General features: G+C 55.2%; 5 protein-coding genes across 5 annotated transcripts; 2 read left to right on the forward strand and 3 right to left on the reverse strand.

Annotated features, from left to right (window-relative positions):
* Positions 1-183: 183 nt before the first annotated feature.
* On the forward strand, positions 184-1,751 carry PG997_002373 (S-(hydroxymethyl)glutathione dehydrogenase/alcohol dehydrogenase; the record flags this gene model as incomplete). Its single annotated transcript, XM_066806688.1, has 3 exons — positions 184-445; positions 515-1,344; positions 1,473-1,751. 3 exons carry the CDS (start codon positions 184-186, stop codon positions 1,749-1,751), a joined length of 1,371 nt encoding a protein of 456 aa, XP_066673984.1.
* Positions 1,752-2,501: 750 nt separating this feature from the next.
* PG997_002374 (Cytochrome P450) lies at positions 2,502-4,325 on the forward strand (the record flags this gene model as incomplete). Its single annotated transcript, XM_066806689.1, has 4 exons — positions 2,502-2,724; positions 2,788-2,925; positions 2,982-3,686; positions 3,877-4,325. The coding sequence occupies 4 exons, from the start codon at positions 2,502-2,504 to the stop codon at positions 4,323-4,325; spliced, it is 1,515 nt and encodes a 504-aa protein (XP_066673985.1).
* A 2,786-nt stretch (positions 4,326-7,111) lies between these two features.
* On the reverse strand, positions 7,112-7,651 carry PG997_002375 (uncharacterized protein; the record flags this gene model as incomplete). Its single annotated transcript, XM_066806690.1, has 1 exon — positions 7,112-7,651. The coding sequence occupies one exon, from the start codon at positions 7,649-7,651 to the stop codon at positions 7,112-7,114; it is 540 nt and encodes a 179-aa protein (XP_066673986.1).
* Positions 7,652-8,327: 676 nt separating this feature from the next.
* PG997_002376 (uncharacterized protein) lies at positions 8,328-8,742 on the reverse strand (the record flags this gene model as incomplete). The annotated part of the gene is made up of 2 exons (XM_066806691.1): positions 8,328-8,494; positions 8,586-8,742. 2 exons carry the CDS (start codon positions 8,740-8,742, stop codon positions 8,328-8,330), a joined length of 324 nt encoding a protein of 107 aa, XP_066673987.1.
* Positions 8,743-11,584: 2,842 nt separating this feature from the next.
* Positions 11,585-15,650, reverse strand: PG997_002377 (transcriptional regulatory protein; the record flags this gene model as incomplete). The annotated part of the gene is made up of 7 exons (XM_066806692.1): positions 11,585-12,135; positions 12,197-12,561; positions 12,894-13,729; positions 13,773-14,556; positions 14,607-15,079; positions 15,147-15,171; positions 15,460-15,650. 7 exons carry the CDS (start codon positions 15,648-15,650, stop codon positions 11,585-11,587), a joined length of 3,225 nt encoding a protein of 1,074 aa, XP_066673988.1.
* Positions 15,651-17,614: the final 1,964 nt, after the last annotated feature.

Here is a 17,614-nt window from a genome sequence, read left to right on the forward strand (position 1 = left end):
TCGCAATCGCAAATCCTATTACTCATATCAATAATCAAACGAATCTGCAACTGTGATACCCTTTCTTTTAAAGCAAAAGCAACCAAACTGGATACTTGATAATTGGCGTCATCACCTATCGTACATCGGAAGGAAAAAGAACAGCCCACCAGTCGATTCCGTCAGCCGCAAGCAACAGTCACCATGGCAGCCTCCCAAGCAGCATACGCCGCCGAGAAGGCGATAGGACACGATGGCAGCGCCATCCTTGAGCAGGACATTTCCAACTATGGCCAATCCGGCGTTGGAAAGGACGGTGGTGAGACGATGAAGGCCCTAGTGTGGATGGGCAAGAACAAGGTCGAGGTGCAAGATGTTGCCCGACCCAAGATCTTGGAGGACAACGATGTCATTATCAAGGTCACCGGAAGCACGGTCTGTGGAAGTGATTTGCACTTGCTGCACGGTTTGTTTTCCTCCTTCTGCCCCGCTTGAGGAGGAATAGATCACCTGACTGGACTGGTCTTGCGTGTAGGCTCCATCATCCAGCTGAACAAGGGTGATATCCTCGGTCACGAGTTCTGCGGCATCGTCGACGAGGTTGGTCCTTCCGTCAAGAAGGTCGCCAAGGGCAAGCGCTACGTGGCCTCGTTCCAGATCGCCTGCGGCGACTGCTATTTTTGCAAGCAGAAGCTTTCGTCCATGTGCGAGAAGACGAACTCGAACCAGACGGCCAAGTCCATGTACGGCAGCCAGACGGCCGGCCTCTTCGGCTTCTCCCACTTCGTTGGCGGCTTCGCCGGCGGCCAGGCTGAGTACGTCCGCGTCCCCCTCGCCGACGTGAACCTGCTGGAGATCCCTGAGGGCGTTCCCGATGAGAAGGCGCTCTACCTCTCGGACACGCTCTGCACGGCCTACAACTGCGCCATGGACACGGCCGTCTACCCTAACGACACCGTCGCCGTCTTCGGCGCTGGTCCCATCGGGCACTTTGCGGGAATCTTCGCGGCGCAGGCGGGCGCCTCCAAGGTCCACTTCGTCGACACGGAGCCCCGGCTGACGTACATTCGCGAGCACTGGCCCGCCAAGTACGCCGAGAAGCTTGGTTCGCTGATCGACTACAAGACGCTCTCGTCCGGCCTCACGAATAAGGAGACGGTGGTGTCGCGTCTCAAGGAGCTCTGCGGCGGTCGGGGGCCCGACTGCGCCCTCGAGTGCGCCGCCGGCGAGTACGCCAAGGGCTGGGCCCATTGGCTCGAGATGGCTGTCGGTGCTGAGACGGATACCAGCGAGATTATCAATGAGATGATTGAGGGTGTGAGGAACTATGGTCGGTGCGGCGTTACGGGTGTTTATGTTGGCTACGTGAGTACTCCCCCCAACTCTTTTCTCAACGTCACCCTCCTCCATTTAGAGGACCTTGATGGCCCCCTACTCCATATATGACCACTCTTTATTCTTGTAATCCTTGCTAACCAATCTTGACGCATCAGACCAACCACTTCAACGTCGGCTCGCTGATGCAGCGCGGTATCCGCCTCATCGGCAACGGCCAGGCGCCCGTACACAAGTACTGGGAGAACCTGCTGAAGCAGATCCAGGACGGAGAGATTGACCCGCTAGACATGGTTTCGCACCGCGTCCGCATGGAGGACCTCGACAAGGTCTACTACAAGTTCGAGGCGCGCGAAGACGGCATGCAGAAGGTCTTTGTGGAGACCAAGTTCTCGCTGCCCGCTTGCCAAGGGTGCCCGCCTTTGACCAAGTACTAAACAGTACTACCTACCTGCACTAAAGGATGAAGGATGTATGGTCTATTGAAGCTGATGGCTTACGAGTAATGAAATAATAATACGAACACTGTTTGTCAATCTTTACTGCTCTTGCCGATACGACAAAACAAGATTACCAGTTGATGCCGGTCCTGAATGTGCTCCGCTCGCCAAGATCATGTTTTCTTCTGCCACAGGTAGGAAAGCGGAGCCTGTTCTCTCCCCCTCAGATCTGGCTTGGCCGACCTGCAGCTGCTGTGCCAATCCCCTCGGGCATAGTTGCCATCTGGAGATAATGTGTCGTTATCTTGCATGGTCGCATTGAAGAAATCTAGCCGAGAGCTGCCTCCCAATCCCCAGGTCTTATGCTCTTGGCACGAGCGTGTAAGAAGGCTAACCCCGACGGGACACTGCATCCACGGGGAAGAGCGGTTTGGAATCGTGGCGTTTCTACAAGCCAGCGCGATCGTTACACGGGATTCTTTTTCCTTCTGAGCATGCACGCCCGCATCGGCTATTGCAGTGATCCAATCATGACGTGCTGGACACTGTGCGTATCTGCATCTAGAACCTCCATCACCTTGCATAAGAGGAGGATAGAGAGACCCCTCAATTCAGATCTTGGGTCGAAGAATAATATAATGGCATGGATAACCCTGAACTCTCTGCCCGAGGTATTCGTGAAGCATACGATCATACCAAAGCTTAACCGAAGCAGTGCAGTTCAGTGAGACATCGCCGATCTGCATCATGAGCGTCCTCGATACCGGCGCTGTGGCGCTCGCTGCGTACGGAGCAGGGTTGATGCTCCTGTACAGTGTGGCACTGGCAATTTACCGAGTCACGCTGCATCCGCTGGCCAAGTTCCCTGGTCCTAAGCTGGCGGCGACGACCGAGTGGTATGAGTTTTACCACGACATCGTCCGGCAGGGCCAGTTCATATGGCACATCCAGAAGCTTCATGATCAATATGGTTCGTGTCATCTCTGCTGCTACAAGCGAAATGAGGAACCCACCACTGACGGAGGAGCGCCAGGACCTATCGTGCGGATCATGCCCAATGAGCTACACATCCGGGATCCTGATTACTATGATGAGATTTACGCGCCTTCTTCCAAGAAGCGGGATAAGTCGGAAGCCTGGGTTCGCTCGACCCATGAGTTCCTCATGAGAAGTAGCGATGAATACTGATACCATACGTGTGTATGTGGATGTAGGTTAAACTGGCAGGCAACACGACCTCCGGCTTTGCGACGGTAGACCACCACCTGCACCGCCTGCGCCGCGCGCCCCTGAACCCCTTCTTCTCCAAGAAGTCCATCACGGACAAGGAATCCCAGATCCGCGACAAGGTGGAGCACCTCTGCCGCCGGCTCGCGGCGGCCGCAGCAAAAACGGGCGACGAGGGCGTCGTCCGGCTCGACGTCGCGTTCACGGCGCTGACCATGGACATCATCACCGACTTCGCGTTCGGCGAGCGGACGCGCCACCTCGACGAGCCCGATTTTGGATTGCTGTGGAAGGAGACCCTGGTCGCCCAGTCCGCCAACGCCGTCTTCCTGCGCCAGTTCCCCTGGCTCTGGCCCGTGCTGCAGCGGACGCCGCTGCGGCTGCTGCGGCTCCTCCAACACCCGGCCGCGGGGCTCGTGGTGTGGCGGGACCTGACGCGCGAGCGGATCGGGCGCATCATCGCGGCGAACGCGGCGGGCAAGAGGGCGGAGGGGTCCATTTTCCAGACGGTCCTCGATAGCGATCTGCCCGCGGCAGAGAAGTCGGCGGAGCGGCTCGAGGCGGAGGCGCAGATTGTTCTGGGCGCGGGGACGGAGACGACGGCGAAGAGTTTGGCGATGGTGGCGTTTTACTTGAATGAGGATAAGGCGAAGCTCCGGAGGCTGAGGGGGAGATTGCGAGGGCGGGGCCGGAGGCGGATGGGTCGTACTCGCTCGCGAAGCTGGAGAAGCTTCCGTACTTGGTATGCCATCACCATCATCCCTTCCATCATCCTCTGATGCCTTGGTCCATCCTTGCCTGCCCATCTGATCTATCCCCTTCCCGACCCATTACCCGGAAGTCCATATCATATAAACTAAAGACGGATTGACTCACTTACTCTTTCTTTCATCAGACCGCCTGCATCATGGAAGGCGTCCGCATGATGTCCGGCGTCACCGCCCGCCTCCCCGCGTCGCGCGCGAGCCCCTGCAGTACCGCGACTGGTCCATCCCGCCGGGCACCCCCGTGAGCCAGATGAACTACGTCGTCAACAACGACCCGGACCTGTTCCCGCGCCCGCTCGAGTTTCATCCGGAGCGCTGGGTCGACGCGCCGGAGCGCGCGGATGGGCGGCGGCTCGAGCGGTACATGGTCTCGTTCATGCGCGGCAGTCGCTCTTGTATCGGTATCAACCTGGCCTGGGCCGAGCTCTACCTCGCGCTCGCGCATGTCGTGGCGAGGTTTGATTTGCCGCCTTACGACACTACGGCGGAGCGCGATCTGGTTATTGATCGGGATTTGTTTGTTGGGGTGCCGAAGCCGGAGAGTAAGGGGATTCGGGCTAAGGTGGTTTGCCTTTGAGGTCGAGGGCAAGTATGCAGGTTGGGATGAAGGTTGCGTGGGTTCCTAGCCGTTTCGGTGCGGCATACGCGAGTGTGCTGCCTACGCTCCCTCCTCGTCCTTGGGGCTCGATATGGGCATTCTTCTTGGTCGGGATGCTGCGGCAGCGAGCTGGAAGTGGAATTCGTCATGGTAATTCGGATACATTTGCTGTCGTTTGTGGATCGCCCCTAGATTCGTGGGCACAGCTACCGCCATGGCTGTCCTCGGCCGTCGTGGGTTGGATGACGAGACCTGGGAAGTGGAATACAATATGTATCAGGCCAGCAAGTTGAGACCGAGATAGTGTATATACAATAAATAAGATATTCTTACCTCCTCCTGTACCCTTTACCATAAGACAAAGTATCCTTACGCGGCCAGGGAGTGATCTGAACTCCTCTTTCCCCGGCCTCTGACCTGTACCAACCTGGTTTAGAGCTTGTCACCTCCATCTCAACTCGAGCAGATCTCTCTGAGCAACTTGCGTATCATAGTGGCAAGACATCATGACGACCAGCTTATTGTAGGCTCCTTTGAATTCGTTTCCTACTGGTTCATTGGGTACCCGGACGTTTCAGCTAGGCAGTGTGGATCGATGGCGAGGAAAGGGGTTCTCCTATCCAGCATCAGCAGCACATCACCAACCGTAGCATCTGGCTGAGAGAGTCGATAACGTCTTAATGTATGAATTCCAATGGGCGGATGTGGTGGTTAGTAAATGGAAGACAGTTAATTGTAGGTTGTTGTTGCGGTGTACAAGCCCAGGTTGTGGTGGTTCAAATCAAGGTGAGAAATAGGGGGAGAGGGATATGCAAGAAGGAACTGATTGCTGTTAACTCTGAATAATATCTTGGTTGGTGGAGGAGAAGCAAGGCCGTGGTGTAAGTACATGTAGTTACCTAGGCGGTCAACGCGTGTGTGCAGATCTCTGAGTGTGGCAGTTTGGTCTGCCAGCAGCATGTGTGTGGCATGTTATCAGTTCTTCCCAGGGCAACGTGATAACTCGAGAGTAGCTGTGGTAGTAGGCCTACTACATCCTCGCAGTGCATCAGATGCGGGTGGGAGTGGCCTACCGTACTACGAGCTCCGCCCAAGCACCGGCATAAGCTGCCTCGGGTGATTGTTGTGCAGGTGATTCAGGCGTGAGGGCATCCTGAAGGGTGCCCCAGGCAACCCTACCTGCAGCACCTAGCTACAGTACCTACCAGCTACCAGCCAAGCTACCTAGCTACCAAATGAGCAGCAACCAAGGGTTATAATGCCCAATTACTGCCCATTCCATCACAGGCCCGCTCGCACCCAAGTGCAATGGCCCCAACTTGCGCCTCTGGCCGAGAGGGTGTCTGTTCAGAGAAAAATCCCCTGGACCGGAGACGTCCGGAAAGGGGGTTTTCGTAGGCTGCAACCTCAGGTTCGATTCCCCCAGGGCACAGGGACGGAACACCGAACCATAAGCTTGCAGTTGAGCTTTTGCCATTTTTCTCTGCTGTTGTTATTTTATGTTTATTTTATTTTACAATTTTCTGCCTCCATCACCGCACCCCCTCGTGTATCTGTTTCTCACTTCTCTACGCTCGATGCCTCCCTTATTTCTTGACCTTCTCGTCGACGTTCGTACCCACGCCTGCCTGCCTACCTTCAGAGATGAGATGCCAGTCGACGCACACTTACACACATCATCACCACACATCATCACCACACACCACATGTAAATCAACACTGAACGCTTTCCACAACAGAGCTTTTGCAGTCGCCGACGTTCCAGAACACTTTTAGACAACCCAGTTGTTGTGGTTCAGTCTGCTTTTTCTTGGTAATAATTTGGATATCAAACCGCCTGATCGTGAATTGGGCGTTTTTATGTTTTTTATGTTTTTCTTTTTCTGTCACTCGCTCCAATTTGAATAGAATGGATATGATTTTCCAACAAACATGCCACGCCATCCTCCTGATATGCCTTTTATAAACTAAAGTAAGCTTGCTACATTACACTACGATCAAGTCTTCACGAGCACTGTAGAGGCGCGTCTTGGTCATCATAACTTGTATGCTGCCCAGGAGGCATCGTGTAAACACAATGAAACGGAGATCGACTCCCAGAAGCGTTCCGATATCTCACCTCACGTGTTGAGCAGAAAATGAAACGCTTGTTGGCTCGGAGAAGCATATGGCCATATTTGGAAGCTGAGTGGGGCCGGGATAGGGGTAAGGGGAATGAAAGGTGATGGTGGCGGTGGCGGTGTCCAGTGAAGCCAAAATGAAATGCAGGAGATGAGAATGATTTGTGTAAGAAGAAATCTATAAAAGCGTGTCGATCAACACGACCTTTGCTGTATTACGTGTGTTGGCTGGACGAGGATTGGGTCTTGCTACCACCCAGGAACACACAGAACTGGCGGCAATGGAACTGAACATTCACTCTATTTGGGAAAGTTGACATATATCATCACGGCCACGATCAAACCCCAAGCACTGGTCATATTGAACGGCGGTTGGGAAAAGGACCGAGGGCATTTTCTTTCTCGCAATGCGGATGAGACCAACGGGGCAACAACTAAAGGTTGATCTCATCTCACTCTCAGTACTAAATGTCGACGTAGATATATGACGACCGTGTCCAACTGGGTTCCTCACTTCTGCTTTCAATTATCCATCTACCAGATGACGCATCTGATCTATATGCGAACTCTCCGTCCGAGACCCCAGACTCCGATTGTCGTCCTCCACCCCCTCCAACCTAACAGGTCCTACCTCCCTCCAGTACCTTAGGGCAACGTCCGACTCATCTTGAAATACGGCACCTCCCCCTTCAAAAACTCCTCCCCCTCCCGATCCATCCCAAACCGCTGATAAAACCCGAGCGCCGACGTCCGCGCATCGCACCACACCGACTCCGCCCCCTCCGTGACCGCAAACACAATCGCGTACCGCAGCAGCGCCGACCCGACGCCCCGGCCCTGCCACTGCGGGTCCGTCGCGAACTTGCGGAACCGCGCCACCTTCTTCGGGTTCGCCTCGTCGCCGGCGAAGAACATGGAGATGATGCTCACGGGCTCCGTCGGTACGGAGCTTTTGTCTTTCTCTTCCCCTTCCTGCGTCGGCTGTTGCAGATGCTGCAGGTTCGGCGGCAGCAGCGGCGAGGCATCCTCGAGGAAGACCCCGAAATGGTGACCTTGGTCGTCCTCCTCCAGCTGGACGTACTCAAGCGGCTTGTGGGGCCAGAGCACGCGGTGCCGAAGATTGTGGGTCTCCGACGGCGTGATGGCACGAATCGTGAAGGAAGGGAGACCGGTATTGGTGGCCATGGCTAAGAGAAAAAAGAATGAAGATACTCCAGTTCGTAGTGTGGTTTGGTTTGGGGGTTCAATGAATGGGCTGTCGTCCAACGCTGTTTTTTCTCTCTCTAGCCAATGAGGGGAGGGGAAGAGACCGCGAGGCTGCCATGACAGAAGGGTGCGCGCGATGTTATTTTTGACGATCCACCGGCGGAGGCGCCGAGCATCGGAGGGCTGGTTCCGGTGTGGGACAACTACCCAAGCGAGCTGCTCCGACCAGCGAGTCGTGCTTGCGCCGGGCCATTCCAGGCTTTCACCTTCCTGGTGTTCAGCTCAACGCCTGAACACGTTCCATAAGCTATCCCACGCGCTTGGTGGGTTTGTTAGAGATTACGTCATGGTTCATACGGGCCTCTGCTACGAATCATACGTTGCGACCGACTGGTTTGCTAGTACAAACCGATCTATTCTTAGTTATCTCCACCAGTTATCACGTCACTTAAAGTGTCCAGTTCGACCTTCGTTATGAATTGGTTGTGGATTTGTTATCTTTTCAATTGACTGTCGAGGGTATGCTATGCTATCGAAGACACCTGGTCATAGAGAGCTGCCCGGAGACGGTTCGTATGAGAAGGTTTAGACTGCGGAAAGATAATTGTTAGTAAATAGGTCCCAGCTTTGCTCGAGGTCATGGATTGGATTGCCATCACTTACCCCACTGGAAGCGGCCGTCGTTGTTGCCGAGGCGCTCGGAGAGGTTGAGGTCGTGGTCGCACCACTCGCCCTCAGCGTTTCGGAGGCGGGCGCGCAGGACGCAGACGGGGCCGGTACCCTCGATGGAGCACCAAGTACCCTCAGCGGAGTCGGAGAAGCCTGTTGATGTTGATGTCAGTAAAAGAAGGTTCGCGACTTGAGTCTGCACTACGTCATCAGACGAGGGCATGAGGGGATCGTGTGAACATACCGTTGCTGTCCCAGCAGAAGCGGCCGTTCTCGTTGCCAATGTGGTCGTTCAGGTTGATCTCGGCCTCAACCCACTCGCCGTCAACGCGCTGGAGGGTGGCGCGGAGCATGTGGTTGTCCTCAAGACGGATGTCGCGGGCGGTGTCGAAGAAAGACATGGTGATGGAGTGTGTTGGTTGTTTGGTTTGGGAAGAGATAGATAGTTTGTTGTGAGGATGGCAAGATCAAGGAGAGAAGTCCGGGTCGGGGGAGAGAGCTAGAGGATGAGGTGCACCTTTATATGCATGCCGAGGAGGAACCAGCTCCCCATCGAAAGGGGGATCGTGGCACAGTGGCATGGCTAGTAGTAGGCATGGCATCACTGCCCCTCAGTCTTGGTATCTGGTTGCCTCTCTTCTGAGAGGGGTTTGTTTCATCGACATGGTCCAGGCTTCTGGCCATGGCCATCCATGATGAAGGAGGCTTGCCTAGTCTTGACGCCTGTCATGTGTAGCGGCATGGACCAAAGAACCAGACGGAAGCAGAGGAAGCAGCCGTGAATCATGCCTTGGACCCTTTTAGAAACTGGACCCCCATTCCCATCGCCGTAGACCCCTGCGGGGCGATTCGAGGGATCAAACAGACGGGATCCCACCGGCGGGCAAAGCAGGCAAAGCAGAGCTCACTCCAGCTTGCCAGGGCATGGCGTTCCCCTCCCGCCAAGCCAGGATATACGTGGCTTTCTCGGCACTGCGGCACTTGCGGCACTGGCGGGGAGCGAAGCTGTGTCAAGTAAGTTGAGCTGAAGCCAATTGACCAGACATTGGATGAGAAGCTGCAAGTGAGAAGTGAGGACGGATGGGCAGTCAATCGGGTGTTACGTTGGCCAGAGGGAGGGATGCATACAGGATGCATACAGGATACGCGAGACGCCGGCCGAACAAGCAGCAGCGCACCCAAAAGCGCCCGGGCGTTTGCTCTAGTGATTGGTCGGGTGCTTTAGCGCGGCCTGGCCCGCCCATTCTTGTCCACTATTGGGATGTATCCAGGCATACCCAGGGTACCTAGTGCCAAGCCAAGTCAGCACTGTGGAATGGGGAACCATATTACTTCCAATGTGGTTAGGAACCACCTGCATTCAGTGTGCAGTGCTGGCAATGCTGGCAAGTTGGCCATGCTACCATGCTACTACCATGCTGCCGGACACGAGCAAGGAGGCAAGTCGAGCGGTAAACACGTCAGCAAGAGCTTGAGCTTCATGGCCTGGTCTCCAGTTGCGGGTGGATATGTGCTGCTATCAACCTAGCAACAGCCGTATCTGATCCTATGCACACCGAGTGTTTGTGCAGATCTGTCCAGAAGATCTGTCTTCTCTGGCCTCTCTCCTTTTCCTGCTGGAGCCGGTTGAGCGTCCTTGCTAAACTGGCCAGGTGCGGCTTAGTCTGCTGCTAAGTGCCCCCTCCAGTGCCCCTCCACCTGCCCCTCCATGCGTACCTGTCGAGAGCAATGCTACGTAATTGCCTACTTACGTAGATTGCGTTGAGGAAGCGGTCGCCGCTCCATGCTTGCCAATGCTTGCCAATGCCTGCCAATTGATCCATCATAGCTTCCTGCTGGTATGAAGCAATCATCAGATTCGCCTGCAAACAACACCTCCCCCAGCCAATTAATCTGCCAGCCTACTGTGCGAGATGCAATTGCTCTCGCAGATCTGTAGGATCACGGATATCGGCACTGCTTTGAGCAACCACACCAGCTGAAAGGAAAAGTGCTATTGGCCAGCTAGCTCTATGGCTGTTCGTCTGCAAGTGTCCTTGGACGACGACGACGACCCCCAGGCCCCCAATTGCCCCCAGAGCAATTACCTCGCCCCCAGAACTATTAATTGCATGCCGCTATTCCGGCCCGCAACCTGATGGATATCTCCTCCCCGGAACCTGTTTGCTTTTACGACTTCTCGTATGACCTCTGTCCAACCTACGTACATGCAATGGATTTGGCGAATCCGAGAATGTTCCACTACCTTCTCCCTCAATCTCGAAACAAAACAGTTGGGGCTCAGCCAGGCAGTGCAAATCGACTCTTGGTCACCCCAGAAGGCCACTCATCGTCTGCCGGCATGGGCAGTGGGATAGGTAAACGACACCTGTCCTGCCAGTGGACTGATGCGGGGAGAGGCCGCCCGCTGCGGAACATCCTGGCCTACCGGAGCCGAACACGCCCGGCGTCCGGTACAAGACGAGAGTCACCACATGACGAAGAAGCATCGGGATTTACCTGACTTTCTTCAGTGGATGCCTATATATTCATGGGTGGTTCTAACGACCTGTGCATTCGTCATTTTGTTTTGCCACCTTCACGTTGGTTTCTAATATGCAAGTCATCTGTTCACGGTACTCGTGAGTTGACTGAGCCTTCCATCTCCCCCGACGAAGCTTGCTTGATGCCTATCATCTGCTGGGTTAGGTGACTCGGTATTTGGCCCGAATGCTACCAGAGCCGCCCTAGTGGCTATTGTTCACATATGAACTAGCGATCGAGCCTCCTTAGTAAGCCGTGGCTGGAATACGGCCTCGCACATTTTCAAATGTCCAGCGACGCAATTAAGTGTCTTAGGACCGGAACCTGGAGATAAGCCTGGGAGATAGCTGACTGCTACTGCATCTTTCGTTTGGAGTTAAGGAGACCTGATCTCCGATTTGGTCAGCTCAACCATTGCATCACATAAGCGATTTAGGATAGGTAAGTAATTACGATAGCATCATGATGGCTTCCTTGGACTGCTCCTTACAAGTCCTCTTTGGTATAAAGGGAGTGTGATAGGAATGACAAGACAGAGCAATGGGCTGTCTTGCAATTGGATGCGATTGCAAGCAGCAAGATCCCATTTCAGAGGCGACACTGCAAAGGAATCGGCGAAGACTTCTTGGCATTTGACCTTTCAACCATGTTCTTTGGAAACCACTCTCAGCTCGGCCTCGCAGCCAACATACTCGTCCCGGACCCGTCCCCCGTCCTCTCCTACAGCCCTATCGTCCTTGACGATATCCCCAATCGCCCCGCGTCCTTGCAGATGCGGGTCTCCATCCCATGTACTCCTTCTCCTGCCTCGGCTACTGATGAACCTGCTTTGCCCATCATCCTGCTCGCCCACGGCCTCGGTCCCAGCAGTTTCCTCTCGTCCCACGAGGGGTACGCGCCCTTGCCGACTTCCTCGCGGGCCGCGGCTTCGCCGTGATCCAGCCGACGTTTCTGTGCTCCAAGTTCTACGACCCTGCCAAAGTCACACCGGAGGAGGGGAACGAGTACCACTGGAAGACAGGCGCCCGGGACCTGAGGACCATCCTCGACCGTCTCGACGAGATCGAGGACGCGGTGCCCGGTCTTCGTCCTGGGCGCTTGGATCGGGAGAGGATCGGGATCGTCGGACACTCGTTCGGCGCCGCCATCGCCAACTTGCTCCTTGGGGTCGTCAACACCGACCCCCGTTTCCCCCTCCGGCTCCGACGCGAGGACATTCGGCGGACGCGACGACCGTATCAAGGCTGGCGTGCTGATGGCCGGTGCGGGAGCTGGCCCGCTGGATACAGAGACCGGACGGAAGATCTTGCCCTTCTACGGGCCCGACTTCACCAAACTCAGCGCGCCCACGCTCGTCGTCGCGGGCGATAGTGACACGAGCATGCACCTGACGACGAGGGGGCCGGAGTTTCACATGGATGCGTACACTTTGGCGCCGGGTTCCAAGGATCTCTTGACCCTGAAGGGCGGGCTGCACTGTCTTGGGGGTGTCGACGGCTGGGACGCCATCGGCACGCCTGACACGGATCCGCAGCGGCTGGGAACCGTGCAGCGCATGACGTGGGCGTATCTGCGGAGCCAGCTCTATGAGGGCGATACGGCCTGGGCGAATGCGTGCGAGGCGTTGAAGGGCTTGGGGGAGCTCGGAGACGTCCAGAACAAAGCCTAGTACTAGTGAAGGCACGAAGTTATAGATACTGGAACAGTAGCAGCATGATTGCAGAAGTGTGTGTGTGTATATGTGTATTTACTCATGAATTTCGTCATAGATGTGCCGTAATCCCTGCCTTGGCGTTGTAATATTCTTTATGTTACCCCGTTCCATATATGTCCGTTATATGTTATGATTGGCGGAATAGCCAGTCGCTATTCGCATCTACCATGAAATTGGTGATATTAAACTCGTTCGACACACCACCACCACTCGTCCCGCCTCCTCCATTACTACCGTTAGTCCCATTCAGTCCACTTTGATTTGGTGGTATCTCCGCCTTCATCTCTGTTCCGCTGCCGTTTACCCCACCGCTACCGTTCTGGTGACCCCCCATTCGCCGGCGTCGCTTCGCTGCTGAACGGCAGGCGAGGCACGTTGAAGAAGTCAAAGACGTCGAGATACTCGAGCTCGTTTGGCGCCGGCGTACGGGCTGGCGTCACGCTGGGTAACCGACTCGGCGCACCACCACCCCCGCCACCGGCGGGATGGCGCGGCTGGCGGCTGATAAGGATATCCAAGTCGAACGCGGTGCGCCGCATGTCTGCAAGGATCTTGACCGAGGACGGCGTGATCCGTTCGCCCGTCGTGCCGAGCGCCCGCTCGCTGTCGGCGTGCTCGTCCAGGACACGCTGCAGGAGCTCGCAGTAGCGGGCCGCGACGGGCCAGTACCGGCCCATGTCGCGGAGGGTGTCGACGAGAAAAGCGATCTGGGGCGAGAGCTTGTGCTCGACAGTGGAGCCGTGGACGAGCAGGAGGCGGGCGGCGACCCAGAGCGTGAAGGCGAAGGGCGGGCCGAGCTTGTTGAGCAGGCCGTTCTGGACGACGAACTCGCCGAGGGCGGCGATGTTCTCGACGGCGCCGTGGCAGTGCTGGCTCGCGATGAGGGAGGGGGTGAAGATGGGGGAGCGCGTGGTCGGGTAGGCGGCCGAGGAGTGCAGGCGGATGACGGCGGTGTGGTAGGTGGCGTGGAGCATGACCCAGGCGCAGTTGAGGGTCTTGCTGCAGTTGGGCTGGTACAGCTTCGCCATGTTGCCGAAGTCGCCGGGGAGGCCGAACTTCCAGGAGGTGAGGAGGTTGTCGAGCTGCTTGTAGCGCATCTGCCACTGCTCTACGTCGCTCAGGGCGCTGATGTCGACGGGTTGTTTTAGGAACTTGTGGATCTTGGATAGGATCCCGAGTATCTCGATGTAGTACGAGAACGCCCCCAGGTTCTCCGGCCGGTTGGTATCGTGGTCCGGCAGGTCGGATGGGTAGTCCTGCGTCTGGAACCATCGCGTGTCCACTTTCTGGTTCTTCATCCATAGGTCGTCGCGACAAGGGGAGGGTCCTGTCGATTTCCTTGTCGTCCAAGGCGAACTCAAAGGCCGTCGCGATGGTCGCATAGCGATCCAGCAGGTAGATCATCCAGAACAGTCTCCGCCGCGACTCGTCCTCCACGAAGTCCCGGGGCTCAGGTAGAAGCATGGCACGAAGTGTGTAAATGGACGAAAAGCTCGGGGAAACCGAGAACGAGTTGCTCTCCACGGCTAGTCCCAGCTGCACGACGGATCGCGTGATGAGAGCCATGATGTTCCATCCCGGAGGGCCATTGCCACTGCCGCACAAGTCGAGAGCAAAGATGACAAGCGCTTGGAGAACCTTGACAGAGGAGTGTTCTAATCCGTATAGCAAGACTCTATTCTTGGACACATCGTGATAATGCTGCCTCCTCTCATCGGTCAGCCGAGCGTCTGTGGAATATCGCAGGGTCGTCGCGACAATAGCATGGAGCAAGATCCTATCCGTCTCGTCTAGTGCCGATGGCCCAAATAAAGCATCCAGCGTTGTTTTGCGATGCAGTATTGGACACCAAGTGTTGATGTGTTTGAAGTATAGATCTGCGAGGGCATACAGTAAGTCATAAGGAGGTAAGTCCTGATCTGATGAGAGATGGGTTTGACTCTGTGCGACGCTCAACCCAGGTGATTGGAGAGAGTGGCTGCTACTGTAGTAATCTTGTGTCGAGGAGCTAACCGGCATACTAGACACTTGATTAGTGGGTGATATGCCGGATAGATGCAGCGGGGCTGGAAGCCGTCGTGCGCCGAATGCATTGACGGGGTTTGCGGCGGCATCCCGAAGTCGACACTCTGTGTGACGGCGGGGTATGTCGAAGGCTTCTGAAGGAACAAGGCCGTTTCTGCCTGAGGTGTACGAAGGGTCTCGTTCTGCCGGAACATGGGCGCTGGATCTCTGGGTGTTCCATGGTCACTGGGCACGCTCGCGTTGCTGTTCCGAACACTGGGAGCGCTCGGCGGCGCAGGAGGATGTGGATGGTGGAGATACGAGTTCTGCAAGATCTCCGAATGTGATCGTAATATCTCCTCCAGCTTGTCGAGCCGCTGCTCCAACTCCCTGCCGTAGCCCGCTCTCAAGCCTGGTTTCTTCCTTTCTCGGTACTCGCAGTAGACCGAGTTGCGCTTGCACCAGCCGCAAGACGGCTGGCCACGGTCACATTTCACCTACCCTCTTGTTTAGTAACTGCATTCATGAAGAAGAAGAAGAAGGCAGAGCGCCGAGCTGCCTTACCTTTCTCTGCTTGCATAGCTCACACCTTGGCAAAGAGTTTATGTTAGTACGTGTTCCTTCATAATTTTAAGCATGCGATCCGCCACCCAGTCCATTGGTACTGTTCTTGTAAGGGGTATCCGAAAAGACAGAGAGAATATTTGATACAGTTTTCATTCCAGAGCTAATGAAATAACGAAACTGGTGAACTTGGGGGCGTCTGTCTTATAAGAAAGCATGGGACCATCATGCCTGGCAATGTACCGGAACTATCCGGTCCGAGCCAGGAGGCCATCCGGGCCCCTGTAAACACCAAAAGTGAGATCCAACATACGAGACAGAGAGCGGCCTTTTGCGTTTGCCGCCGGCTCTTGCGGACTCGGCCTCATACTGATCATCATCGGGATCTATATCGTCCCCGCTGTGAAGGCCGTTCCCATCGTCGCTTTCGGGCTCTGCTTTATCGCGGTGGTGCAGTGGCGGCGAGACAAGATGATGTGGCTGGGTTCCGCTGTCGGCCGGCATGGCTTTTCTTCTCGAATGCGGAGGCGGAGGCGGTGCGCTCTAGGACAATATAGTATATAGGGTACATACACCCCCGGAGTATGGCCTAGTTCGGTCGGTGGACGGACTCAAAGATAGGGTCTCTTCTCGGTATAATGAAGCAGCGGCATGTTCCCAGTCCGATTTGAGTCTCTCGCATTCAGAAGCACAGCCCGCGACTGACTATGGAAAAGCGAACGGTATGGGCCGATGGGTTGTGATAAGCTCGGGGTAATGTTGAGCAGAATGTAATGATTAGATGGAGCGGTTCTGGGCCCCGGGGAATTTTATTGTGGGCAAATTGGGGGAGAAGGGAGCGGGGAGAGGGTAAGACTGGCAGACAGCGGCACAGCGGGCAGCGGCTTTGGTGCCCGTCTCGGGATCTGGAGACTGGGGGACGAAAGAGGTGTTCGTGTCGACCGGCTAGTTAGTGCATCGTAGGCGATGTAGGTAGTGCGGGTGTCACCCCAAAAAGAACGAGGCCCAACCCCGAGGATGGACCTCATAGGCCCTGAAGCATCCGGCAGTTGTCAGGTTCCGCCGTGCATACAGGATGCTATGCTCATTCATCATGGCTTCTTACATCAGTACACACGGCATGCATGTCAGACTTGCGAATTCCAATATGCAAAGGCAATTAATAAATTGGCTGGCCCTTGGCACGGAAACGTTGTACAGCCCGGAGCCCGCTAAATCTGCCTGCCTGCTGGGTGGGGAAACGCAGAGGCATTTCTCCAAACTCCAGTTCGCTGAATCTCATGATTACAACATGGCACTCGGGGTCTGAGGATGGGGTCACTCACAACTCCATTAAATTCTTCAGATATTATGATACCTAAAAATGAAATGAATGAGGGCAGATTCTAAGTTCCATTCGAATGAAGGGCTGAGATCTGACCTGGCGTACCTCCCCTCAGAATAAAAAGAGCGAGCATGGATTTGGAGCTACCCCAGCCTGCCAGCGATAGCTCCCCGCGATGAAAATGTGGGGTGAACAAAAGCAATATCCTTGTTTTCTAAGCATGTGTCACGAGCACCTCTACGTCTGCATCATGCAGAGGAAACGCCATAATTGGCGATCACATGAATATGTACTTGGACATCGAAGAAACTGAACAGCGCAATGAGAAGCAATTGGCATATGAGTAGAAGCATAGGGATTAAACGTGCAAGTATATATCGGTTCCGCTCTCTTATTCAGGTACGCACCAACATGGTCGCTGGAGACTAAACTCGGCTCTCGATCACGCGGTGCTGCTCGCCATTGACAGCAGGTAGCCTACTGAGAGGTAGGTACTGTAGGCCTTATTAAGGCGCAGGTGCAGTGCCACATCTCGAAGCTGATTGACCAATCAACCACCGGTAGTCGAATTTGAACTTCATAAACTGCAGCAAAGTCATCTGCAACCACCATGTCAACTGCAGGCAATTCCTCACCAGGCTCAATTTCTCCCTTTGAGTAACTCTACCTCACAAGTTACCAACTTCGGGCATGCAGCATCAGCACAGTATACTCACTGGTTTGGTATCTTCAACGGTCGACGTCTCACAACTCGGATGATGCCCACTACTCAGAGTCGTCGACTCCATTAAAACGCCCACTATGGGGTCGCTCGAATAGCCGGACTGCTCCCTATGTATTGCAACTTTAAGTAGACCTGCGCCAGTCAGCCAGTAGATAATTCTGCCCTCCCGAGAGGTGGAGAAGACGCCATTGGCCCAGCCAGTGCAGTAGCAAGGTGCCAGTAGTAAAAGTAGGTCGGGTCATCTCGAACCGATCACGAGCCGCACGTCACCTCGGCCTTGCCCAAAGAAAGCGCATTCGTTCGGCCACACGGGACTTGTGATGGCCGGGAACGACTCACTACATGCGCATTTCTGCCTACATATCGTGTTATATGACCTTCAATGATTTGACTTGTAGTTATCTATCGACTCTGATTTGG

The sequence above is a fragment of the Apiospora hydei genome (assembly GCF_038363865.1).
Source record: "Apiospora hydei strain CBS 114990 chromosome Unknown utg000003l_segment0_segment0, whole genome shotgun sequence".
NCBI classification, from domain to species: domain Eukaryota; kingdom Fungi; phylum Ascomycota; class Sordariomycetes; order Amphisphaeriales; family Apiosporaceae; genus Apiospora; species Apiospora hydei.